The sequence below is a fragment of the Acomys russatus genome, chromosome 9 (genome assembly GCF_903995435.1).
Source record: "Acomys russatus chromosome 9, mAcoRus1.1, whole genome shotgun sequence".
Lineage (NCBI taxonomy): Eukaryota > Metazoa > Chordata > Mammalia > Rodentia > Muridae > Acomys > Acomys russatus.
In genome coordinates, this window is record NC_067145.1 from 2973316 (window position 1) to 3001062 (window position 27747).

The following is a 27747-nucleotide window of genomic DNA, read 5'->3' on the forward strand; positions in this document are numbered from 1 at the left end:
TGATGGGATAACAAGTGCATGTCACCAATGTCACGCATGTGTAGGTTCTGGGGATTGAACTTGGGTCCTCATGCTTGTAAGGCAAGCACTCTGCTAGCTGAACCATCTCCTACCCTAGTTCTGTTTTGTTTTTGTTGCTTTAATTAAATTTTGAAAATAATTATTGAGGACCACTAATGACCTATCTATAAATGTCATTCCTCCTTTTTCATTTTTTAAATTACAACTTAGTTTTCTGATATACGCATCGATGCCTAATGTCCTTCCTACTATGTGGTGGTTTTAGGATACAGAGGAAGCTCTTGTAATAAACCTGAGGGATAGCCAGGTCCTTCAACACAAAGAGAATCTTGAATGGAATTGGAATCTCATTGGGACCATTCTTAAGGTATGATAGGGTACTTCATGGGTATTACCCAGTTGTCTTCATTTTATTACTATTATTTATTATAGTTATGTGCTTAGGAATTATCAAATATACATTATCTAATATAACATACTGTGTTTTTCTAGTGGCCAAATGTAAATCTAAGAAACTATAAAGATGAACAGTTGCACAGGTATGTAAAATCTATTGTGCAATTACATTGAAGAACATAAATAGATATGGTTAATGGCTGCTAAGTAGTCATTAATTTTTTTAAAGGTTTATACATCTTATGTGCTGTCTTAGAATCAGAATGTGTCTGCTATTTTCTCATTACTTACTCTGTTTCCAGCTTTGGTCATTATGATAAGTTATTCACATTGGGGTAGTATTGTCTAGGTTGTGGTCCTAACCTTGACCCAAGGATGGCATGAAAAAGGGTGTGTGTTTTTACTAGACCTTGTACTTACACTCTGTGAGTTGTCTCTTCTTTCTAACTGTTGAACCCCACTGTCTGTAAAGCATGTTGACGTCACAGCACACAGAGCACGTCAAGCATCTCTTCTCTACTGGACCTGAATGCTTTTGTTCTATGTGACTGAATGGCCACTGTTCCCAATCTCCTTGAATAAGAAGGCCTTAGTAGGTGTCTTAGAGAAGCCCCTGTCATTAGCATTTCTTATGTTGTAGTCATACAATGATATGTAACTTAATGCTTATATTAGGTTTTCAGAAATCTATAGAACAGACACGTTACAGTGAAATTAAGAAGCATGATACTCTGGATATTCCTGAAGAATAAAGGAATGGTACTTTAATCAATTAGTTCTATAACTCCTGCACAGAGCTACCTCTCCAGGCCACATTGTAGTGCATGAAATTAAGCTTAATTGTATTAAGTGAGCTCAGCATTGAAAGTTGCTGAAATATGTTCATAAATCGAGTTAAACTAGTTTCTCTAAGAGGCTTCTTTATGTCTGTCCAGCATCACAGTCTTCATGTGTTTTCTCTCCTTTGCAGACTTTTATGTTGTTATTGTTGCAGGTGGGGGGTTCTTTTCAATTTTGTTCTTTTGGGTTTTTGAGACAAGATCTTGTATTGTAGCCTGAAACCCATTGTGTGGCCTAACCTGGCTTTGAGCTACTGCTGTTTCTGCCTTTACCTCCTGAGTGTGGAGGACTTATGTGTTCCATGCCTTGCCATGCCTGCACTGTCCCAACTGGGTCTTACTGTAAAATCCTTACTCCACCATCATGATTTCTCATGGTTTCTTTTTAAAATGCTGTGAAATGTACCAAGGTACTTAGTAAGTTTCCTAGTCTGTGCTCAAGATTCTTAATAATTGTTTAGTTTTCTGCTTTATATCTAATTTCATCTTGATTTTAGGTTTGTGCGCAGACTTCTATATTTTTACAAGCCCAGCAGTAAACTATATGCCAGTCTGGATTTGGACTTTGCCAAGTCCAAGCAACTCACAGTTGTTGGTTGTCAGTTTACTGAATTTCTTCTTGAGTCTGAAGAGGTAAGCCTTCCAGAGACTGTCACAGTAAATAATTTTTTGTTGAATCTGTCCCCTCCCTCCCTCCTTCCCTCCCTTTCTTCCTTCCCTCCCTCCCTCCTTTCCTTCCTTCCTTTTTTCCTTCCCTCCCTCCTTCCCTCCCTGACCACTCTGGCTGGCCCAGAATTTACTAGGTAGGCCTTGTCCTCAAAGGCAGCGATGATCTGCTGGCCTAGAGTGCTAGGATTAAGTGTATGTCACCATATCCTCCGTGGTAGTTTACTTTCTTTTTGTAGGTAGTATAAGCTCTGTTTGAAATATAAGCTTAATGGGAAAATGGGGGAATAGAAGGATCCAGAGGGTCTTAGAAACCTACAAGAACATGATGGGCAGATCTGGGCCTAGGGGTCCTGCTCAAACTATGGCACCAGCCAAGGACAATACATGCAGTAAACATTGAACCCCTACCCAGATCTAGCCAATGGACAGGACATTCTCCACGGTTAAGTGGAGAGTGGGGACTGACTTTCACACGAACTCTGGTGCCCCATATTTGACCACGTCCCCTGGATGAGGAGGCTTGGTGGCACTCAGAGGAAGGATAGCAGGCTACCAAGAAGAGACTTGATACCCTATGAGCATATACAGGGGGAGGAAATCCCCCTCAGTCACAGTCATAGGGGAGGAGAGTAGGGGGAAAAGTGGGAGGGAGGGAGGAATGGGAGGATACAAGGGATGGGAAAGCTATTGAGATGTAATACGAGTGAATTAATAAAAATAAAAATAAAATAAAGAAATCTGAGCTTAGACTTGTATTTGAATCCTCAGCCCCTACCTGGTTATGAAATTTTAGAGAATCTAGATGGCCTAGTTTACTCTCAGGTAAGATGGAGAAATGGAAAATAAAGAGTAGCTCCATGTAACTTTTTTTTTTTTTAAGGGATTAAAATTCACACTCAGTGATCCTGTCTGTTACTAGTGACCATTACTAAAGATGATTTTCTAATTACAGGACGGACAGGGATACTTAGAAGATCTTGTGAAAGATATTGTTCAGTGGCTCACTGCTTCATCTGGGATGAAGCCTGAAAGAAGCCTTCAGAATAATGGTTTACTGACCACCCTTAGTCAACACTACTTTTTATTTATCGGAACCCTGTCTTGTCATCCTCATGGTGTCAAAATGCTGGAAAAATGCAGTGTCTTTCAGTGGTGAGTGTTATCAAATTCTGTTGCAATGTAAACCTAAACTTTAATCTTAATGCATCCACATATACAGTGTACTTTGTAGGCTCACATATGCGTGTTTGATAAATAATTTTTACCAGAAATGTTTATATAGGATTTTAAAAAATGTAGTTGAAGGCTGAAGGCTCAGAGGTTAAGAGCACTGCATGCTCTTCCAGAGGTCCTGAGTTCAGATTCTAGCAACCACGTGGTGGCTCACAACCCTCTATAGTGAGATCTCGTGCCCTCTTCTGGCCTGCAGGTGGACATGCAGACAGAACACTGTATACATAATTAATAAATCTTTAAAAAAAAAAAAAGTTGAAATGTCTTCACGGGCCGTCCCTTAAAATGGTAATCATCCATGCTAATGGATCCATTAATGCATTTATCACCTGACAGATAACTATAGCTACAGGTTGTCTGCTTTGAATATGCATAATTTTTGGTCAGTCATAGTTCAGTAAAGCTGGTGATAAAAATGACTGAGTTAATGAATGAACACAGTAATAATAATCTTTTTCTTTTTTCTTTTTTTTTAAATTTTTTTAGTCTCCTTAATCTTTGTTCCTTGAAAAACCAGGATCACCTGCTGAAGCTCACCGTTTCTAGCCTGGACTACAGCAGGGATGGCTTAGCTCGAGTCATTCTTTCAAAGATCCTCACAGCAGCTACTGATGTGAGTACAGCACAGGAGATGAAGCTGACTCCAACCAGTTCATTGCGATGCTTGAAAAGTATAGCTGAGCCATTATAGATTTTAGGCTAGGTAAACTAAGAATACGGGGTGGAAATTGAGTTAGCCTTAACTTTTAGTCTCTTTCCTAATCTGGCAGAGGACATTCTGTGATCACATAGGTGCTTTCTCCAGGGTCCATCATACTCCGCATATGTTGACCCTGTGACTTCCCATACAAGAAATTTGATGCATAATTAATGATAGTTGGGCACTGCATTCACACATTCTCTTTAGTACACATTTTAAAAAATACTAGTCTTCCAAGGAAGGTCACGTAAAACCATTTGAAATTACAAGGATGAGGCTGTTCATCAGAAGGGGCGGGGCATTGTTCCTAAATTCCAGCCTTCTGCCACGTAGAAGGGCTTTTTCAAGACGACAGCAAAGAGACTGTCTCTGATGACTTCTGATGCATCCCTTTTTTTCTGTAGGCCTGTAGGCTGTATGCAACAAAACATTTAAGAGTTTTATTACGAGCTAACGTTGAGTTTTTCAACAACTGGGGAATTGAGTTATTAGTAACTCAGCTACATGATAAGAACCAAACAATTTCTTCTGAAGCTTTGGATATCCTTGATGAAGCTTGTGAGGACAAGGTAAAGCTGAGTTTTATTGTTTTAATAATGAAGCATTTGGCCACATTTTAATTCAAAGTACTTTATTTGTCAGTGTTACGAAAGCACAGTGCGTATGTGTTTTAAAACAAAGAGTATATTATCGTGTCTAACTGTTAACTTGATGATCATCCCTATAGGCCAACCTTCATGCTCTTATTCAGATGAAACCAGCCTTATCCCACCTTGGAGACAAGGGCTTACTTCTCCTCCTGAGGTAAGTATTAACTATATTCTCTTGTGCTGATAATTCTTTGTTGTGCCCTCTTTGTTGTGTATATTAATGTAATATCCAAATCTGATTAGGAGATCTGAATTTACTTTAAATTTCTGAACTATGTCCATTTTAGAATTGAGCTGTTGCTTATATTATTTGTGTACTTGTGTGTAGTGTTTGTCTTATGTGTTTCATGAAGTCTTCCTTATTTTTATTGGGTCTGGTCTTTTTGCAAATATTGTGAAAGTTTATCTGCAATTGAAAAAAAAAAATTCAAAGATCAAGGACAATTTTATTGGAGTTAAAAGTAAAAAACAAAACAAAACAAACAAAAAAAAAAACCCAGGGCAGACAAGCCCAGCTGCCCATAGGAAGCCAGTGGAGAAGAGAACAGAAAGCCATGCCCTAAGCTGGCACGGAGGTCAGACTATGGCAGACAAGCAGCCACATGATGGGAAGGGAAGTTTTAGAGAAAGGGTAAGGAAGCCCAGTATCCTGGAGAACGCCCAGTGCTTTAAGGAAGACATGCTTAGCCAAGAGGAGGAAGAAAGGGAAATGGGCTTTCCTGAATCAATGGGTTTGGCCTGTCAGCTGTATGGCTGCAAGGCTGTGGTCCTGAGACCCAGTAATGTGTTTGGTTGATGACTGATCTGGATTCTTGCTGCTGAGTGGAGCAGTCAGGTGTGGTGGGCGGGTGTACCTCCAGAATGCCTGTCTAAAAGAGATTCCAAAAAAAAATGTGTGAGTAGTTTTATTTGTATAACTGTCAGATGTAGGCAGAAATGGAAGTCCTTGTTTTTGAATTTTTAATAAACTAAGGTTAGGCTTTGTTTTTATTTTAGATGGGGCATATTTCAAGATCTGGTTTTTTAAGCATATTCTTTATGTTACTTTACATAAGTTTTTTGGACTCATGTTCAGCTATGATTGTTCTAATTTACAGATTTCTCTCCATTCCAAAAGGATTTTCCTACCTGAATGAAAGAGGTTATGTAGCAAAACAGTTGGAAAAATGGCACAAGGTAATTTTTTACTAAAAAGATTTAATTTGTATACTTTTTTTCTTTTGACATTCAGACTAGCCTTCACTAGATGAGACTCTACCTACAAAAACAAATAAACAGTCATATGTACTGATAAGTTATAATTATCTACTTCCTGTACTTTCTTTGTGTTAGATTTATTGATTTATTTATTTTGTGTGTGATGTGATCATGCATGTCATGGACATCAGAGGACAATGTGTGGAAATTGCTCCTCTCCTCCCATCATATATATCTTAGACTCAAACTCAGATCATCAGGCTTGCTGGTAAGCACCCTCACATGAGACATTTTGTTGTCTGTGTTTATTTTGATCACATGTGCACCTGATGCTCATGGAGGCATCAAATTGGGCACCAGATACCCTGTGACTGAAATTGTAAAGGGCTTTGAGCCATCATGTATGTATTGACAATCAAAGCTGGGTCTAAACAACAGCCATTGTTTTTACCTAATAAGCCATCTCTCCAGCCCTTTTTCTCTATTTTTAAATTGTAAGTTTCATACCTATTGAGGTTTGGAACGAGAGGAAAAAAAGGTCAGGAATATTCTTCCTCACTTGGTACAATCATGTGGATAAATGTGCTGATTTGTAATGTTGAGTCTTTCTTGGGGGCTACTTTCATGGACCTGTCTTTCATGCCTCTTGACAAGGATGGTGTTTCCCATCTTCTCACTGCCTGTTGACATGTGTAGTACCCGTCCACACTTGAGAAGAAGGGCTGCATTTCCCTGTCCTTCCATCTGCCCTCTGCCTGTTCATATCACTTCCTGAGATGGAGGAGTGAGTGTGTCTCCTTGCCCTTCCAGGTCAATATTTTTGGGCCAAGTCTTCAAGATAATACTTAGCAGAAACACATTTGTTAGTATTTCCCAGTAAGAGATCACCAAAGGTGTCATGTTTGTGTGTATATAGCTGTATCTATCTAATCTGTATATCCATCCATCCCATGGATAATAACTAATCCTATAAAAAGTTCAAATGCTTGTCTTATAAAGTTTTTTGTACTGACACTTTTATTAGAACTTAGTATAGTGATAATATTTAATTAAACCGTTGTTACTATTTTAGAGTAAATATAAAATCTAATAACCAGGAAAAGCTTTCAGTGGACCTAGAGGGCGCTAAGTTAAAGTGTCTGACTGATGGAGTCTGTGTGGCTTAAAATGCAAACAGGTTTCTCTACACCTTCTTTTCAAAGCAATGTATTCAGATCTTCCTCGTTCTTTCAAAACACTTATTATTGTGTGTGTGTGTGTGTGTGTGTGTGTGTGTGTGTGTGTGTGTATGGGACAGTATTTGCCTTCAGGACTCAATGCTTTTCCTTTTCTAAAACTTGTGAATGTATTTTTTATTTTTCTCATATTTATACTTCTAAGATTTGCTAAATATCTTAATAATGTAGTGAAGGTCACTGTGAAAATATATAGAATTAAAGCAATGTTATCTTCTAGGAATATAATTCAAAGTATGTTGACTTGATTGAGGAACAACTTAATGAAGCACTCACTACATACAGGAAGCCAATTGATGGTGATAACTACGTTCGTCGGAGTAATCAAAGGTATGCTCCAGTCGGCGGGTCCATGCATGCCAGATCTAAAATCAGCTCTAATGGGTTATTTAAAAAGCGCTTTTGAGGACTTCTGTACACTGTATTCAGTCATGGCAGAGCAATGCTTGCTCCAAGTTTTCCTGTAAACATGCTTCATGTACCCCACTTAGGCACACTCCATGTCCTCAACCCAGTCTGCTCTTATAGTTCCTACTGTGTCACCATTAAACTATTAGACCTGAAGAACTATTGATTTTTCATGGAAAGCGTCATGGTTTCATACCTCTATAGTTCTGTTAGGAATTATATCCAGTTTATTAATAGTTGTTTACTTAGTTTGAAGTATGCTAGTAACTTCCTCAGTCATCTTTTATCATATTAGATTACAACGACCTCATGTCTACTTGCCCATACACCTCTATGGACAACTGGTACACCACAAAACAGGATGCCATTTACTGGAAGTACAGGTAAAAACATAGTTTGCGTTTTAAAGTGTAAAAAGAATAAAAAAAATTTTTTTAAAGATTTTATTTATTTAGTTTATGTATGAGTGCTATTTGTATACCTGCATGCCAGAAGAGGGCATCAGATCACATTATAGATGGTTGTGAGCCACCATGTAGTTGCTGGGAATTGAACTCAAGACCTCTTATTAGATAGTGTTCTTAACCACTGAGCCATCTCTCCAACCCCCTAAAAGAAAATTCTTAATAGTGCTGGAACCTTTGCCAAGTTTTCTCAAAAGCTATTTTATAACTGACTTAGCCAGTGAATTGCTTGGTGTCATAGTCATGTAGTACGAGAAATCTAAACCCTGAGTTTAAGGAAATGCTAATTCCTAACTAAAAGAAACAAGGTCCAGTGGCTCAGTGGGTACGAAGGCACCTGTCATCTAGCTTGGTCATCTTGAGTTTCATCCCCATGAGCCATGTGGTAGAAGGAAAGATCCAACTTGTGTGGGTTTCTTCTGACATATAGAGGGATGCTGTGGGGCGCAAATGCACATGTTTAAAAAAATAGATATTTGTGACTTACAATACTAGGTACTTCAGTAAGTACTTCATATGTAAAAGACTCACGAGCCCTTGAGGGACAGGTGCGTTATCCCTTAGAGATTAGGAGGTCAAGGCATGGGGAAGCTCGAACTCATTTTCTTTCTCCCTTGCATTAGAAGCTGAGCTGAACCTAGTGCAAATTAGTTAGTGACAAGTCTAGAATACAAGCTCAGAGCCTGTATACTAATGTGGCTCCTAAAAAAGCTGTGTGTAAAGTCACTCTTGGAGTTCTAAATGTGCGGAAATGACTGAAGCATACTTGTGGGTGCCTTGTGCCAAGGTATAAGAAAAGACTTTAGAAGTATAATATATTGTTACTCACATGGTATGTCTTTTTCTCCAGAGCATCATCACGGAACTCTGTCACAACATTCGCACTCCAGACTTAGATAAATGGGAAGAAATTAAAAAGCTGAAAGCATCTCTTTGGGCCTTGGTTTGTAATAAACATTTCTGGTCTTTGCAAAGTTTATGGGTTTTGAATTTTAGATTTCTCCCACTAAATCTAAGTAAATTAAAATTATTTTACATTGGAGTTGTTCTCAGATTAATATTTAATGACCAAGACTGTTCTTCCTGCCATCTGAAAGAGTATTTTTATGCTGAAGAAATACATGATTGAGCAATTAGTGTTTTTCTTCTAAAATAATAGATTATTTGCTTATTCCCTAGCACACCTTATTTAAGGTTGTGCTTTTTTTCTTGCACGGACTTTTCTTTTCCTTCTCTCATAGTTAGATTTTAATTTATTTCTTTGTAGCTTTTAATGTTTCTTCAAAAATTAGTCTTATAAATATTTGATATTATTTCTTTTAGGGAAATATTGGCTCATCGAATTGGGGGCTTAATTTACTACAGGATGAAAATGTGATTCCAGATATACTAAAACTTGCCAAACAGTGTGAGGTTCTGTCCGTCAGAGGGTATGTCATGTGTCTGGGAAGTCTTTCTAGTGAATATATTCTTACTCACAAAAAGATGGAAGGCGGAGGATTCCGTGACTCATAATTGCTGATTTAAATGTGCTTTGCTAGGGTCTTGCTGTACTACCTTCATTTTGGTTTAATTATTTTTATTATGGAGATGTTTTCGTTGTGATTCATTTATTCCTAATTAGATTTACTGTATTGCTTTCCACAAACTGAACAACTTTTAAATGTCTTTTTAAGGAAAATGTAAATATCCATATAGCAGATTGTTTTATGGCTATTTAAGCAATCTCACTTTGCAGTCACTTCTCCCTGATGGGATGCCTTACCAAACCACAGGGAAAGAGGACAAACTCAATTCTGATGTGACTTGATGAACAGGGGTGGGTGGGGAGGGGCTTCCCTTTTCTAAGGAATAAGGCAGGGTAGGACTGGAAGGAAAGACGGAAAGGGCTCTGACTGGGATGTAAAGCTAATTAATTAATTAATTAAAAAATTTTTAAAGAAATCTTATTTGGAATTAAAAACTCTTTTTACTATGTTTGCTTACATGCAGGACCTGTGTCTATGTTCTTGGACTCATAGCTAAAACCAAGCAAGGCTGTGATATTCTAAAATGTCACAGCTGGGATTCTGTGAGACACAGTCGCAAGCACCTGTGGCCAGTGGTCCCAGACGATGTGGAGCAGCTCTGCAGTGAGCTCTCATCTGTCCCAAGCACCCTGAGTTTGAACTCTGAGTCGACGGGCTCCAGGCATAACAGTGAAAGTGAGTCTGCACCATCAAGTGAGTGCTGTGATGGATTCACATAAAAGTTCATCAATGTTGGCATTTTTATTTGTGATTTGAGAGGTTAACTTTATTTGTTACATTCTGGTTTACATTGCCCTTTTCTAATTACTTTTTGGGTTCTTGTGGGACAGATAGAGTCTTGTACAACCTGGAACTTGCTAACAACCAAGGATGATTTTGAATTCCTGATGTGCCTGCCTCCATCTAGAGTGCTGGGATTATAGGCATTTAGCCACACCCAGCCCCAATGTTACAGTTTTCAAAGATAATGACTTGATGATTATACCCTATTGAAGGCTGCACGTCTTTTCACAACTGTAGCTACCAGGCCTAACTCGTCCTCTCCCTTGCTTTTCAGATAGCTTTTGGGAATTGTGTGCTCAGAGATGATGATAAACATGTAGGAGAGAAACCAGCTCTTTTTTAGGTTTCAGAACAGACAGATTGAGCAGAATTTGCCTACCTCATTTACTTAATATTTTCCTTCTTTTTTATATGTATGCAAAATTGAACTAGCATATAATTGCTAAGACAGCCATCTCTCTTACTATGCCATTGTTTTCCTTCTAAAACAAATAGATTGCTTGCTTACTCCTGCCACACCTTTTCTAAGGTTTTGGATTTTTCTTGCATGGACTTTCTATTTCTTCTTTCAGTTAGATTTAAACTTGTCTCACCAGTACCAGTGAAGAAAGAAAGAAAAGGAGAGAGGCTGAGTCTGCATGTGCACCATAAAACAATATGCTTTAACAATAAATTAATTAAAATATATTAACTAATTTAAAATGCAAATTAATAATTTTCATTAGGTGTTAAAATGGTGTAGGAGCCACAGGTGTAGCTAAGTAGTAGAGCACTCTCTGTTTTATTCAAAGCCCCAGAACTGGCGAGAAAAAAAGGAAGTGGGTGGAATTGTTAAAAGATAGAATGTCAGAAATAAATGGTGGATGAGACCGATAGTGGATTCAAAACCTGCAGTGAGTGCTATGAATTGTACAGAACTTAGGGCATATATCTTTGATTTATGATGATAATATGGGCTAGCATGGTGGCACACACTTTAATTCCAGCACTTGGTGGTCAGAGGCAGATGGATATCTGAGCTCTAGGACCAGCCTGGTCTACAGAGCTATTTGCTTGATAGCCAGGGTTGTTGCACAAAGCAATCCTGTCTCAAACCAATACCAACAAAAGATGATAATACAGACTGGGCCTGGGTGCACAGCCTATAATTGCAGCTCTTGAGAGGGCTCATGCTGGAGGACCAGAAGACCTGTCCTGGCTGCAGGGTAGGTCCAAGGCTAACTTGGACTACTCTATCAGGTTTGTGTTCAATCACAAGTACCAGTGAGGACAGGAGAGAGGTTGGGCCTGCAAGTATACCTTTGGTAAGAAGACTATTAAAAATTAAAAGTTCAAGAGTAACTGGCCTCATAGTGAACTCTGGAGGCCAGTCGGGGCTGCAGTGGAAATTCATATCTCAAAAAATATAGATGATCTAACATCTATTGAACCATTTAATCCCAAGTCCATGATGCCTTGAATGATAAGTTGTACTTTTATGTCCCACCAAGAAAAAGAGAAAAAAACAATTTGCCCATTACACTTCTCCATACATACTCTTCATTGCATGATGAAAATTTGATTCTGAGCAATTCCATATGAAAAAGTACATCCAAGAGTTGACAGAATATCAGAAGCCATTGTAATATGAAGTTCATTTAGGATTTTACTTTCTCTTTTCAAACTATATTTAAAGTTCTTAATAATTATTCAACAGAACAGTTAACAGATAGAATTAATCTTACAGGTACCGTTAGATAGACATGTGATTTAACTGATCCATTACAGTTAGACACTAAGTTTGATGATTTTTCTTAGCACATAAGGCAAAATAACAGTTAAGATAACTGGTTTAAATAGGAAGCTTCCATGTGTGTTTTTGTTCTCTGTCAGTACAGTTCTCTTTTCATATCTATGAGAAACCCCAGATTCCCACCTCTGTACCAAAATCCACTGCAGCTAAATGCCTTTCAATAAAGTGACATGGTTTTGTATTTAACATATATACAAATCTCCTAAATTATTTATTATCATCTTTGGGTCCTTTATAATGCCCATTCTGGATGCTTATTATTAGATTTTATTCTCAGTTGCTTAAGAAATAATAGCAAGAAAAATATATGTGCATGTTTAATATAAGCATCTTTCCATGAATATTTTTAGCCGAGTTAGTTGAGCCCATACATGCGTAAGTCATTGATGTGGAGGGCTACAGTATATTCTTCTAAGGTGAGTGTCTCTCACCACTGCACTGTGAAGAATAAGCCATGCTGCTCCTGTCTTGACAGAGTGAGCATCCATGGCCAAGGGTCCTGCTTTCCCTTTAGTCTTATCCCAGTACTTAGAAAAACTAAGAGAAATTTCACAAATGCTGTACCGGGATGGGTCTTGTAGTTTTTCTTCAGAAATAACAGATACAATCTACTATTTTATTCATATCCTAACTCTGTGCTTCAGGAAAGCATTTTTATTTCTGAATCCCACCCCTCACCCCCCAGACGACTGGTTAAAGGTGTGGTTACACTTAGCTTTGTGGTGAATTCTTCGTGTTTGCATCCTTGATTGCTGGTTCTTCGTTTACAGGCATGTTCATATTGGAGGATGACCGCTTCGGTAGCACTTCTACCAGTACATTTTTCCTTGACATCAATGAAGATGCTGAGCCCGCATTTTATGACCGACCTGGACCCATAAAGGATAAAAATTCGTTTCCCTTTTTTGCCTCTAGCAAACTCGTAAAGAATCGTATCTTAAATTCACTTACTTTGCCTAATAAAAAACACCGCAGTAGCAGTGATCCAAAAGGTGGAAAATTGTCATCTGAAAATAAGACAAGCAACCGGCGAATCAGAACACTTACAGAGCCCAGCGTTGACTTTAATCACAGTGACGACTTCACACCCCTCTCCACGGCACAGAAAACATTACAGCTAGAAACTTCCTTTGTTGGGAACAAGCACCTTGAAGACACTGGCAGCACTCCAAGTATTGGAGAGAGTGACTTAAAATTCCCCAAGAGTTTTGGTCCAGAGAATCACAGAGAAAACACAAGCCGAGAAAGGTTGGTTGTAGAAAGCTCAACAAGCTCGCATATGAAGATCCGCAGCCAGAGCTTTAACACAGACACGACAACAAGCGGCATAAGTTCCATGAGCTCCAGTCCTTCCCGAGAGACAGTTGGTGTAGACCCCACAGCCGTGGACACAGACTGTGGCAGTATGAGTACTGTGGTAAGTACTAAAACGGTTAAGGCCAGCCACTGTTTGACACCGCAGCCTAACCATCTGTCTCTCTCCAAGTCGAACTCCGTGTCCCTGGTGCCGCCAGGCTCTTCTCATACACTTCCTAGAAGAGCACAGTCCCTTAAAGCGCCCTCCATTGCAACAATAAAAAGTCTAGCAGATTGCAACTTTAGCTACACAAGCTCTAGAGATGCCTTTGGCTATGCTACATTGAAAAGATTACAGCAGCAAAGAATGCATCCATCCTTATCTCACTCTGAAGCTTTGGCGTCTCCAGCAAAAGATGTGCTGTTTACTGATACCATCACCATGAAGGCCAACAGTTTTGAGTCCAGACTAACGCCAAGCAGGTGAGCAGTACATGCCTAAAAATGAATGAAAGTGGTTCAGTTTTAACAGGCTGAAATACAAGTCATAAGTCAGGTTGAACACCACAGAAACCACAGCTCAGAACTGACCCATTTGCCACAGTAGACTGTGAGCTCCTTGTTACCTGATAGGGTTTGAAATGGATTCTTGCAGCTGCGAGGGGGGAAAATAATCTCCATTAGGCCCTGAAAATAAACATGTTTTGTAAAGTTACACAAGTCACAAGCTTTTTTTTTTTTTATTTATTTCTCGCTTCTGCAAGGGTCGATTTTAAAAGGAAGCATGTCGGGGGAATCAGGAGCTTAAGACCTACAGTAACAAACAACCTTTTCAGGTAGGTCAATTAAAGCTCCACAAGGTGACCTCTTACAATTTTTAAAAATAACTGAAATTTTCAGTTAAATTATTTTAATTTAAGTACATGTAATTATTAAATAGGAACCTAAAGACCACCAAAAGAATTCCTGGCTCAAGATTAAATAAGAGTTTCAATTTATATATTAAATAATCCATATTTAGGTTACATCAAACTACTAACAGTATACAGCTTAGGTTTGCTATTTACAAAGATACTCTTTGAAATTTGATTGTTGTAAAAAGCTCCCTACTTGTGTTTGTTGTTGGAGTTCTCACAGATGAATTATATTCATTTAAATAATGTACATCCCTCTAAACAGATTAATATGTGTCAGCCAGGCCGCTATCTGGTTAAAAAGTAAGTGCTCCTTTGCAGGATACTCGCGGTATCAGAATCGGGAGTTAATTATGTAATCCATCAGTCTGTCACATCTGATTTTAGTAACATTTTTAATAAAGGCCTGGTAGCAGATAGGGATTTTTGTCCCCTCTTTAAAAATAGTAACAGTTGTTGTTAGCTGGAAGTCAGTGGCCCTGCTAGCCTGAGAATCCAGAGCAGAGCCTCAAGCCGTGCATGCAGACTCACAGCCAAGCAGCAGAACTGCTGCACTAGGAGTCTGGGCCTTCGTGAGGCTGAGGCAGTGGTTTTTAACTTGGAAAAGTTTACTTTCTAAGCAGAAAAAAATTTTTCCTGAAGGATTTCCATAGAATCCCAATAAACAAAAGAGTTTAAAATGGAGCTACAGCTGATTTAAATAGAATTGGAAAGTGAAACACCCCCATAATTGCCCCAACTCCTGTAGTCCTTGAGGGGTTTTGCAGAATCAAAGAGAAATAACGGTACCATTCAAAAAACATTGACCTCTTTCATAAAATTAAGAAACAAGTGCTTTGGAAAATAAGAATTGTTTTTCCTTCTTGAATCTTAATGGCTACTATTTCAAACACACGTTTCTTTTATGTGTTTTGGTGAAATAATCCTTTGATTAACATATGTGTATTTTATAAGACTTGGTTTTCCAGCTAGTAAAGTGGAACTTTGAATAGCATGTCATGCATTTAAAAAGGTGCATACAGAGTGAACAGTATGTCTGTTGCGTGCATGGTGATCTGTGTGACAGTGTATTTTATGGAGGTGTCCATATATGCCATGCTTAGAGGATCATTTGTGAAGAGTGCTCTATAAAGAAAGAACAATGTTCTGTGAGATAGCTCTTGTCATATTTACAAATGATAGGGCTTTACTATGGTATATGTACCTTCTATGTCACACAAGCCTTACGTGATAATGAAAGCATTAATTAGTGCACAAGATTGGTAAGCAGCTCATCTCATTTTTGTAAGTATATTACTTGGTGTTAGTTAGCTGTATAATACGGCAAGTCCAGCATCTCTGTGCCTGCAAGGCAGTCTTTGCGCTGCACCTATCTGCAAGTAGTTTCCATTATTACTTCTGCGTATTGACGTTGTTCTCTGTGCCCACCTTGTCATCTGTCCCTGGGGACACAGCAGTTGTTCTCTTCGTGACGTTCAGCACTTCTGGTAGCCTGTTTATTAGCCCGTAGCAGGTGATGTTAAAGTGCTCACGTGTCCCCAGTAGACTGAGGTGGCACTGCACACTTGGATGATGGTATAAATTAGGGGTTGTTATTGTTTGCTTTTATTATACTTACTAGTACAAATCAAGCTAATGCAAGGGTTTTTTTGTGATGTTATAGGTTTATGAAAGCTTTAAGTTATGCATCATTAGATAAAGAAGATTTATTAAGTCCTATTAATCAAAATACCCTGCAGCGGTCCTCCTCAGTTAGGTCCATGGTGTCCAGTGCAACATACGGAGGTTCCGACGACTACATTGGACTGGCTCTTCCAGTAGACATCAATGATATATTCCAGGTATCATCCAGAGTGCTGCTGTTTCCTATGTGCTGCCTTATTTATTGTTTTGTTTTGTTATTAATGTTGTGTAACTGCTTATTAAAAACTGAAATTTATAGTGGATATGTTTGTGGGAACCATAAAGGTTTTTTGTTTTGTTTTGTTTTTTAGTTTGTTGTTTTTGGTTTTTCAAGACAAGGTTTCTCTGTGTAGCCTTGACTATCCTGCACTTGCTTTGTAGACCAGGCCTTGAACTCACAGTGATCCACCTGCCTCTGCCTCCCAAGTGCTGGGATTCAAGGCGTGCGCGCCGCCACCACCTGGCTCAGGTAAAGGTTTTTGAAGTGACTTTTCATCTAAAAATGTGTTAAGATGAGAACTGCACATTCTTGGCTGTTCTATACTCTTAGTCTGCTCTTCTGTGCTCCTGTTTGAGTCTCTAGTCCCTAGAGCATTAGCCATTGTCTGACCCGAAGGAGTAAGCATCATGTTTTGCTTATCTGTAGTCTGTAGACATTTAATCAGTCCCTAATCATCTTTTTTTTTTTTTTTTAAGTACATTTTATTTATTTTGTTTTTTCAAGACAGGGTTTCTTTTTTTTTTTTTTTTTTTTTTTTTTTTTAAGATTTATTTATTTATTATGTGTTCAGTATTCTGCCTGCATGTACACCTGAACTCCGGAAGAGGGCACCGGATCTCCTTATAGATGGTTGTGAGCCATCATGTGGTTGCTGGGAATTGAACTCATGACCTCTGGAAGAGCAGACAGTGCTCTTAACCACTGAACCATCTCTCCAGCCCCCTAATCATCTTTTTTAGACTCTGTAACTTCCTGTTTTTTAGTCTTTGACCCTTTTTCTCCCTCAGAGCAGCCACATGTGTCCATGAACAGTAGCCCTGCTCCATGAGATAACACACAGCTTCTAGTGGGCTAGAATAGTACTGAAGAATACGTATTTTCTTAGATGACTAAGTATTTTATTATTTCTTCAGTCTATTTTTCTTTGTGTATAAAGTAGAAGTGTGGTATGGATGCGTATGGATACGTAGTCCACACACCTGCAGCAGCCAGAGAGTCTTGTTAGTCAGTCCTCCTGCCTTGAGACTCTTTGCTGTACTCCCTTGTGACAGGATTGTCCCGCGAATCTGGAGCTAGGCTTGTTTTACAAGCACATCACATGCTGTCAGCTGGCATTTTATGTGGATGGTAGAGATTGAAACTCAGGTTCTCATGCTTGCTTGTACAACAAGCACTCTTCACCCACTGACCTGTTCCTGGCCCCTAGTTTATTCAGATAAATGCTAAAGTGTTTGAAGACCCACTTAATTTCACCAGGAACATGGTTAAGAGTGGGACTACTTATTTGGTTATGGTTTGGTAATCTTAACCTTCTTTAGTAAACTTTGCCTTATAGATTTGTATGCTATAAGTAATTCTATTTCTGTTGCATTTTCCTACTTTTCTTAATATTCAAAAGATGAGTTTCTTTGTGTGATGAAACTGACTGTGACTTGTATGTATTTTAGGTAAAAGATATTCCTTACTTTCAGTCAAAGCATGTGCCTCCCCCAGATGACCGAGGATCAAGAATATTCTCCCATGACGGGGGAGGAGGTACTGTATACTTTTTGTTCTCCTCAGACTCCTTACCTTAAAGTGAAATTCTCTTACTAAAATTAGGTGCACTAAACTTTGGGGTTTACTTAAACTAAACCAAAATAACTCAGCTGACTAAAAATTAAATCATGGTCTTAAGAAAATGTTCTTCCAGTGACGGCCCCAGCTTCTCAAGTTGGTAAAACCCAGATAGTTCATTCTGCTTTTTAAAGTGCAAGAGAAATATTAAAACTAGTGTAACAGGTCAGAGACACAGATGTTTGGAATGAAGGAAGATGTGGATTTGCTTATTAGTTATGTGTTTTATTCTGTGCTGTGAACTGTTACAGTGTAGTAGATATGTCGTCATATGAAGCATAGATGGAATTGCTTTATCATCTCATTTTAACATACACCTCTTACAGTTACTGATTTTGTTTAGGCAATTATCAAGGCTAATTGTGTTAACAACAACCTGTTTTTCATTTGTTTTTGTTTTTAACCTTATATTGAAATAATGAATGTATATGTGCTATTTTAATTTTCATAACTTAAAAGAAATTATTCTCTTTTCTTCCTAGTTAAAATTAAATGTTGGGCCATAGAGAGTTCTATTTACCTTTAAAAAATACTATATTAAGACATCACGAGAAAGATGCCAATGGTGTCTTTATCCGGTTGTGTTTTATTTAATTAAACATGCAGGTCTGCCCTCTGGACCCGGCGGTCTTGTAAAGAACTCTTTTCACTTGCTGCGGCAGCAGATGAGTCTCACAGAAATAATGAACTCCGTCCATTCGGACGCTTCTCTCTTTTTAGAGAGCACAGAAGACACTGGACTGCAGGAGCACACAGATGACAATTGCCTTTACTGTGTCTGCATTGAAATCCTGGGCTTCCAGCCCAGTACCCAGCTAAGTTCCATTTGCAGTCACTCAGGTGAGTGGATCCGCTCCTTCTGAAGCCTTCCAGACACAGCTTCTTACCTCAGACACAGCTGCCCCTCACTGCACTGTTAATATTTTAGCCTCTAAGTTTGAATCCTTCCACTTTTATCTTTTAACATATTGCTTAACCTGTTTTTAATTCTTACTGGCTCTGTAGCCCAACACATAAGACTCTGTGCTTTATGGTTTTTCACCATTCTCATTTCTTAAAATTGGTAAGCCATGTGTAACGAAGTTCTTAGCAGCTGCTGGGAATGGAGACTGTATTTTCCCCTTATTCTCTGTTCTCCCCACCACCACCACCACCACCACACACACATACACCCATGCTCTTCTATAAGCACACATAGTTTGTCTGGAAAGTCCGCCTCATCCTAAGTGTCATGGCTGAGAAGTGTCCCGATTCCTAGGCCAGGTGTAAAGCTTCCTCTTTGCTCTCCCTGCCCTTAGTACAAAGATCTCTTCTCACTAAGATTATAGTTACTCATGACTTTCTAATTTTCTCATGGTGACTTCCTTCAGATTGTGACCTGTTGTCTCTTTGTTTTCATGTCTCTGACAGTAGCTGCTGCCTTGTACACTACGCTCTCAGTGTACATTTATTAGAGAGGGAATAAATAAAGTGCATACAAGTGGAGAGTTTCTTTAATTTGAGTTGCCCACGTGTAGACATTAACAGTTTCAGTTAGTGTTGCAGTGCTCATGTTATGTACCTGTCCTTGGTAACTTACATAGCCATCCTCAGAAGTTGAATGATGGCAGAGTTCTCAGGTGACGCTGTTGAAATTCTCCCTAGGATTTCACAACTTCACAGCTTGTGACTGTGGCAACTGATGGTGATGTAAGACACCCGTCAGCAGTGCGCTGGCTGTGGTTCGCCACATACGGGTTGAAGTTGTGCTGAGAAACTGAACCTTCCTTTCAGTAGTTCTATGTCCCAGTCTAAACTAGGCTTCTCACACTTTGAACCCTCCAGCGCCTCTGTATGCTGGCGTGGGTTTTGGTTTTTACAAACTTGTGTTTACTTATGATTATTTTATGAGCATTTGTAAAATGTTAGATGACCACACACCATAGAAAGGAAGGCATCTAGATGGGTGGTGGTGGCACAGGCCTTTAATCCCAGTACTCAGGAGGCAGAGACAGAGTTAAGGACAGCCTGGTCTACAGAGTGAGTTCCCGGACAGCCTGGGATACAAAGTGAAACCCTGTCTTGAAACACCCATCTCTACCACCACCACCACCACCACCACAACCACAAGGACATATCTCAACCATGTTCATAGCAGCCTTATTCATAATAGTTAGAACTTGGAAGCAGCCTAAATGTCCCTCAGTTGAAGAATGGATAAAGAAACTGTGGTACATTTACAGTATGGAATACTACTCAGCTATTAAAAACAAAGGAATCCTGAAATTTGTGGACAGATGGATGGGACTAGAAATGATCATCCTGAGTGAGTTAACCCAGAAGCAGAAAGACTCACATGGTATATACTCACTTATAATTGGGCACTAGTCCAAGAAGCATGTCCCACAAAAGTCTTCACTTACCAGGAAATTGAGATAGATGTGAGGACATCCTACTGAGACTCTAGGTAAGAGAAATATAGGAGCTGGGGAAATAGAAGGACTCAGAGGGTCCTAGAAACCTACAAGAAGAACATCGTGATGTATGGATCGAGGCCCAGGGGGTTCTGTTCAAACTATTGCACTAACCAAGGACAATACAATAGTAAACATCGAACCCCTACTCTGATCTACCCAATGGACAGGACATTCTCCACAGTTATGTGGAGAGCAGGGCCTGACTCTCACATGAACTCTGGTGCTCCATATTTGACCACCTCCCCTCAGGACCAGGCTGTGTCCTGAGGGCACTCAAAGAAAGGATAAGCAGGCTACCAAGATGGTAACCTATGATGATAGCCTAGGACCATATGGTCGGGGAGGAGGTTCCTTTTGGTCTTAGACTTAGGGGAGGGGAATAGAGTGAAAGCGGGAGGGAGGGAGGAACAGGAGGATACAAGTGATGGGATAACAATTGAGTTGTAATCTGAATAAGTTAATTAAATAAAAAATTTTAAAGAAAAAAAAAAAGAAACCTCGCCCTCCCCGCATGCAAAAATAAAGAAAGGAGGTTGGGGGGGGGGGGCGTCTTATGTCCTTCAGCAACATTTGTATGATTTAAGGCCTTCAAGTTCTTTTCACTGATTCACTCAGCAGTGTGTGTGTGGAAAGCACTTACTGTGGAAGGCCAGCCACCAAAACTGTCTTAATCAAAAAGACCGCCACCAGAATTACACACCTGACTTCAGAATCCTTACAGAGCTGTAGTAATCAAATATCAGCATGAAACACAGACATATAGACTGATTGTACAGTGCATGTTCTACAAAAAACCCTATAGGAAGCAAAAGTGAGAACACCCAAAACTATTTTTTTATTATTTTTTAATTTTTTTACACAGTAAAATAAATGAAGCAAAGAACCTGTACAAATTGAGCAAATACTTGCAAACTACCTGTCTGATAAGATACTAATATGCAAGTTGGATGTGATCGCACACACTTTTAATCCGAGCACTCAGGAGGCAGAGGCAGGTAGATCTCTTAAGTTCGAGGCCAGCCTGGTCTACAGAGTGAGTCCCAGGACAGCCAGGGCTACACAGAGAAGCCTTGCTTCAAAAAGTTAATTAATTAATTAATTAATTCATATACAGAATATAGGGTTAAAATTAAAACATACATAAATACATTTCTTAGGACAAAAACGTAGTCAAATGTAAATCAGAGTCACCATGAGCAATGCACTTAAGTAACTAGAGTACTTGTCAAAATGCCCTGTGTAGCATTCCGGGAAGGACGAGGAGAACAGGGAATCCTTGTACATGGTTGGTTGGAATGTAAACTGCCACAGCTACTGAAGAAAGCAGTAAGGAAGAATCTCAGAAAAAGAAATTGAAGCTAACTACATAGCCTAGCAGTCCCATCACTTAAGACAGAGACAGATAAAGGAAGTAAAATCATCTGTCAGAGACGCATGCTGTCCCTTGGGAATGGTGTTACTAGTCACAGTACCCAGGAAGTGCAGAAAATACATAGTTGATGAATGAATGGATAGAGATATGTGGTATGTATACATATACTGAATATGTAGCTAGGGCTACACAGAGAAACCCTGTAGACCCCACCCCCATCCCCCAAAAAGGAATGCTAGGATTAGTTTTACATTCATAGACTGGAGGCGTATCTAAGACTGCAAGTGGAAAACAGAGGAGCCAAGAGACTGAGATGGTTTTCAGATGATTTTTATCTCAGAATTAAATGCTTTAATTTAAACCTATTCAGAAACAGTGCTGTGTGAATGAAAGTACTGAGGAATCATGAAGCAGAGCTTCCTTCCCTTGACCTTCCCAAAGTTACAGCCTGTGAGAAAATACCAGGAAGTCCAGACATCCAGCCAGTGAGAGCACAGGTGTAACAGCAGAGAGCTAGGCTTCAGTGCAAAAACCAGGCTGTTGTCCTTGATTGACAGGGACAGGGAAGGCCCATGAGGCCTTAGCCCTACACAAAGAACTCCAGGCAACTAAGCAGTGCTGAGCGCAGGAGAAATAGTCTTCCCCAGGGAGAGCACACCACTGGTTGTTGTCTAATAACAAATGGTCAGCCCTGAACTACCTACATACAAAGAACATACGGACTAAGCTTGTGTGTGTGTGTCTGTGTGTACATGCATGTAACAACAGTGAAAAAAGAGGACGTGAATTTGAAGGTGAATAAGGAGGGAAGGGGGAAAATGATAAAATTATAGTCTCAAAAAAGCCATGATTTTTAAAGAACTGAGTGGACAGTGCCAAAGTCTGAACTTGAACACTCAAGAAATGCCAACAGCCACAAACACTTAAGGTCTGCCTTATATTTGTGCACTTTAGTTTGGGTACTGGTTTAAGCCCCTTAGTGAGAATAGGAATCAATAAACACTGAATGGTAACTTACATAAAAGTTGTTTAGGATAGAATATTCCCACAAATTCTGATAGCTGGTAATACTGATCTACCTGTGTTCTAGGGAATAACTCTTTATTTTCTTTCTTTTGGCTCTCCAGCTACTCAACACAGTTTGTTATTGAGTAGCTGTAAATATCAGAGATTTGGTTCTTAAATAATTCTGTCAGCATTTTCCATAAGCTACTTAGGACTTTAGGGGCTTTTAACCAGGAAAAACAGCTTATGTTTCTAAAAATAGCTTATTTTTCTGAGTTAAGAAAGACAGATGTTTCATTTTATTTTTGGCCTTCCTTACAACTTTTTATTCTTTCCCATCAAAACTGACACTTGGCTATAACTAGTCTTCCTTTGCTCTCCATGCAGTAAAGGAGGTAGCTGGTCCAGTGTGCCCAGCTCCTGCCCATACACAGCTTCCATTCATAAGAAAAATTGAGCAACTAGCTGTTCCTTTCTCCAATTCCAGGAATGTCTGATTCTCTGTGTTGCTGGTTTAAAATCATGCCCACATTTTGAAGTTTTCAGTTAGCAGCAGCCACATTACCCCTGTGAAAGGGCACGTTTTACAGTGGTACCCTACAAGTAAGAGCACAAAGTATTTTACATCTTTAGAAAGCAATGTGACATTCTAAACCTTGGTTTCCCTGAGTAATTAATGTTTAATGAAAATCATTGAAATCTTTAAAAGTAAGATACAGTTAAAAAAAAAAAGATACAGTTCCAATGAATTAAAGGGTTAGGAGTTGTTACTAGTTGAACATAAGGCTGAGTAATAAATTAGTTGCTTAGTTTTCTGTCAGCTGAGAAAGTGTCTCTTTCTTACTATTATTTATACAGAAATGCTTCACCATTACTTCCTAGGTTAGTTTATCAGGTGAGTCAAAAATAACACATTTATAAAAAATTTTTTAAAAGATTATTATTTGTACAGTATTCTGTCTGCATGTGTGCCTGCAGGCCAGAAGAGGTCATCAGATCACATTATAGATGGTTGTGAGACACCATGTGGTTGCTGGGAATTGAACTCAGGACCTTTGGAAGAGCAGCCAGAGCTCTTAACCTGTAAACCATCTCTCCAGCACCCACATTTATCTTATAAATGTCTGTTTTCATTGGCAATGAGGAAAGCAATGTTGTTTTAAATGACATGTTTGATTCCAAAATATTTTCCTAATAGTTTTATTTTTTAAGTTGTTGCAAAATTCAAGTAGAATCATTACATACTTAGCAAGTATCATTGCTATGGCAAAATGCCATGATGAAAGCAAAATGGGAGGAGAGGGGATATTTGGCTTATATCTTTATATCATTGCTCATCATCAGAGGAAGTCAGGGCAGGAACTTGAGCAGGGCAGCAACCGGGAGGCAGGAACTGATGCAGAGGCTGTGGAGGGGTGCTAGCCTAGGCAATAACGGCAGAGTATTTCTGTGTAAGAAAATAACTCTTCTGCAGCTTTGTATACATATTTCCTTGAATTTTAATAATGTACATGTTCCTACAGTGTTTTGTTATTAGGAAAACCAACCCTCTAGAACATAGCGGGTCCCTTTGTTTGAACACTCATCCGAGCAATCTAGATTTGCTTAGAAAAAAATCTTCCTGATGAGAAGTTGTTGAGAATGGGAAAGGAATTCTTTTAAGAGTGTGCAGTGCTAATGCAAGAATAGACTTTTAATCCAACATGCTTTTTTTCTTCAGACCTTCAAGATATTCCATATTCTGATTGGTGTGAGCAGACGATCCACAACCCCTTAGAAGTGGTTCCCTCTAAGTTCTCGGGGATTTCTGGATGCAGTGACGGAGTGTCTCAAGAAGGCTCAGCCAGCAGCACCAAGAGCACCGAGCTGTTACTGAGTGAGTCTTGAGGTTTAGTTTCCTGAATCCTCAATGAAGCTGGCCTCACTTGATTTTGCTTGTTAGCAAATGCTCTGTAAAGTGTCGCTCTCTGGGAACTGTGCAAGTCAGTGTTAGTGAAGCATTGAGCAGGCTCTTGAATGTTGCACCTGTCAGCCATCCACAGGTCCTCTCTCGGTGACCTGCTTCTATTAGCGCTTTCCTCCTAGATCACTGGCTGATGATGTGCACTTAATTCCACCTTCAGTCGCTTATGGAGTTTGAAAACAAATTCCATGAACTGAAATCATTACATTGTAGTGTGATGAGTGACCTCGCATTGACATCTTCATTCCAGGTGTTAAAACCATTCCGGATGATACACCAATGTGCCGTATCCTGCTTCGTAAAGAAGTGCTCAGATTAGTCGTCAATTTGAGTAGTTCAGTTTCTACCAAGTGTCACGAAACAGGGCTTTTGACGTGAGTAACTGCATAAAAGTTGTTGGCTTATTGTACTTTCTACGTTGGAGAAAGATAACTTGTGCTGCTGACAGTTAGCATAGCAGAGGTCACAGGCTGCACTCCTACCTGTGGGCGGGGCTTACGGTGCTTCACTGTGGTGCTTTAGTCTGTAGAGTTAAGTGAAGGCAAAAGCGTGTAAGAGTCCAGCCAGACTTTCAAACTGAAAAAAAAAAAAAAAAAAAAAATCAAAAACTATATCTGAAAGGAGGGCCATTCTTGTCCCCTTTTTAAATTTTGATAAAATTTGTGTTTTTTAATTAAATAGCTTATTATTTGTATAACCTATAAACTATTTTTAAAATTTCTAAATTCCATTTTTTGAAATAATTGTTAGGAGCTATAACTCACATACCAAAACAATTCTTTTTAGACCTTTCGTTCATTTTTCAAGAAAGTAATAAAGACCTAAGACCAAATGCTTAATAAGTCAGTTTAGCTAATAAAGTGATAAAATTTCCTTTTTAAATTATTTTTCTCTTTTCTTCCTTTTAAGAAAAAATTGTAGGATTTTTATTGTTTTTCTTAAAGCAGTGTGATAAATGAAAACTTCGAGCAAGTTGTCTTTATTTGCACTACGTAAAGTAGTGGTTCTCAGCAGAAGTGCGCGTGGGTTCCCTGTGCGTGCTGCCTGTGTGGGCCATGGCTGCAGGAGTGAGGCCTTCCACCCAGCCCCCAACCTGTGTGGCTGGCTCTGAGGTGCTGTCCTCACAGAAAGATACAGATAACCAGAGATAGCTAATAGCTTGAAATGCACTTTAAATGCCTTACACTTTGATTGTGAGGATATTTGTTGTTCTTTTAGTCTAATAGGTAAAATTCATTATTTCCTGTGTCAGTGAAAAATGACTTTACAAGAAGCATTTAGATTTTAATAATGTTTAAAAAGTAGAAACTTGGAATATAGGAAACTCCAAGCCAGGTATGGTAGCATGCGCCTGTAATCCTGACACTTGGGAGGTAGAGGCAGGAAGCCATGGAGACATGATCAAGGCTGGCCTGGGCTCCATGAATCCCCGTACCAAAAAGGACGAAAAAAGAGGGACCGAATGAGTGACTGACTGCTTTATATTAGTAAGCCACCACTCCTAACATTCCATCTGATCAGGATCTGGAGAAAAAAATAGCAGAAAGTGTCATTTTGGAGGTTAAGTGAATAAATTATGCTATAAATTTTATCTTAACATAATCTCTCTTTTCATTTTAGCATTAAAGAGAAGTACCCTCAGACATTTGATGACATATGCCTTTATTCTGAAGTTTCCCTTTTGTTGTCACACTGCACATTCAGACTGCCATGCCGGAGGTTCATACAAGAGTTGTTTCAGGATGTACAGTTTATACAGGTAAGTAAGACCGTATTTCTGGAAAGTGTCTCCCAGAGTCATTCTGTGTTGCAAGTTGAAGTAAGTTGAAAGACTATATCTGTCAACATTATATGCCGTTTTCATTTTTAAAAAATTGTTATCACCTTTTCCTAGATGCATGAAGAAGCAGAGGCTGTGCTGGCAGTTCCTCCAAAACAACCTGTAGTTGACGAATCTCCAGAGTCCTGACCTCATGTTTATGATGTTTATGTCTACATTATATCTCTCCATACTTGTGGATTCCTTAAAAGCCTCGCAGAGCACTGGCTGGCTGGCAGTGGGGCAGGCGTGTCTTCTGACCCTGTCCCAGCAGTAACTGTACAAAGCAGCTGAACTGCTGACACCCCAGCCAAGCCAGCCTCTCTCCCTGTTGGGCCCTTCTCAGGGCACATGATTCATTACCACGGTTTTAATTCAGTTACCATCATATGCAAGAGCCAAGCACTGAATACCTACATAGGTTTTCTATTTTTTTATTTTAAAAGCATAATGGCAGTGGAACAAAAACAGGACATGAAGAAACATCCTTCACACAGTTATTTCTGAATGCTTTTTAATCAAGGGTAAATACAAGAGATGCCTTGTTTGTTACCTAATTTGTGGAACCCACGAGTCACTGTCTCTGAGGCTACATCCTGTTCCCCTGTGGACTGTGCTGTAACTGCTGGTGTCAGAGGAACATACTGGCCTTTCCACATTTCTGTGACGTTTGTAACACTACTTCAGAGGTTTATAACCTCAAAGCAAAAGAAGAGCCTCAACAATCGGAACTTTTAAGTTATTTTATGTTGCTAGACTGCATAAAGATGTTTGTTTTCCATCTCTTTAGGTTTGTTGCAATGTGTTGTTAAAGGCTATTTGTACCAGTCAAGGTTTTTCACTACCGATGTTGATTAAAATAGTTTATTTAACATATTTCCCGTGTCCAGAACACATACATATGCCTAGTGGACGTCCGACCGCATCAGCTCCTCTCACCACTTTAAATGGATAGAGCAAGCATTAGTAGTCTGGACCCAAAGTAAAGGAAAGCATTAAAAGGTGTTTCCCATCTCTCGAGGAAAAGACAAGTTTGCCTGCGATTTACACATTCCATGGAAAAAAAGAAGGGCCCTTTTTTTTTTTTTTTTTTTAAAGGCATTGAGCAAGGTATGATGGCACACACCTGTAATCCTAGCACTCAGGACGCAGAGACAGATCTCTGAGTTTGAGGCCAGCCTTATCTACTAAGTGAGTCCAGGATGCCAAGGCTACACAGAGAAACCCTATTTCAAAAAAATAAAAATTTAAAAAAAGTCACTGAAGACTCACTATTAAGATTAAAATTGTGGTGATAAGTCTTAATTATGAAATTTTAAAGCAGCGATAATTTAATTTTTGTTAGCGTTCTTGTTTTGCACAAAATAATTGCAGTTGCGGGTGAGTTAAAGAGTACAGTCATGGCCTTTATCACATCTGTGAAGTCGATGAAGGCAAAGTTTTGTCTGTCTAGTTTGTGTGTGTATAAAGATACTTCAAAGTCTTT

General features: G+C 39.2%; 1 protein-coding gene across 1 annotated transcript in view; it reads left to right on the forward strand.

The window, feature by feature from the left end:
- Rictor (RPTOR independent companion of MTOR complex 2) overlaps nt 1-27157 on the forward strand; it is a 93681-nt gene extending 66524 nt beyond the window's left edge. The window contains exons 18-39 of the mRNA XM_051150929.1: nt 287-388; nt 514-560; nt 1754-1889; nt 2878-3077; nt 3645-3771; nt 4263-4427; nt 4586-4662; nt 5606-5684; nt 7161-7270; nt 7644-7731; nt 8663-8755; nt 9136-9242; nt 9805-10034; nt 12687-13695; nt 13977-14048; nt 15790-15967; nt 17478-17565; nt 18253-18486; nt 24200-24355; nt 24693-24816; nt 26063-26201; nt 26337-27157. Of these exons, the coding sequence (XP_051006886.1) occupies nt 287-388; nt 514-560; nt 1754-1889; nt 2878-3077; nt 3645-3771; nt 4263-4427; nt 4586-4662; nt 5606-5684; nt 7161-7270; nt 7644-7731; nt 8663-8755; nt 9136-9242; nt 9805-10034; nt 12687-13695; nt 13977-14048; nt 15790-15967; nt 17478-17565; nt 18253-18486; nt 24200-24355; nt 24693-24816; nt 26063-26201; nt 26337-26411 (3636 nt within the window). The 3' untranslated portion in view covers nt 26412-27157. The remainder of the gene's footprint in view (nt 1-286; nt 389-513; nt 561-1753; nt 1890-2877; nt 3078-3644; nt 3772-4262; nt 4428-4585; nt 4663-5605; nt 5685-7160; nt 7271-7643; nt 7732-8662; nt 8756-9135; nt 9243-9804; nt 10035-12686; nt 13696-13976; nt 14049-15789; nt 15968-17477; nt 17566-18252; nt 18487-24199; nt 24356-24692; nt 24817-26062; nt 26202-26336) is intronic.
- Nucleotides 27158-27747: the final 590 nt, after the last annotated feature.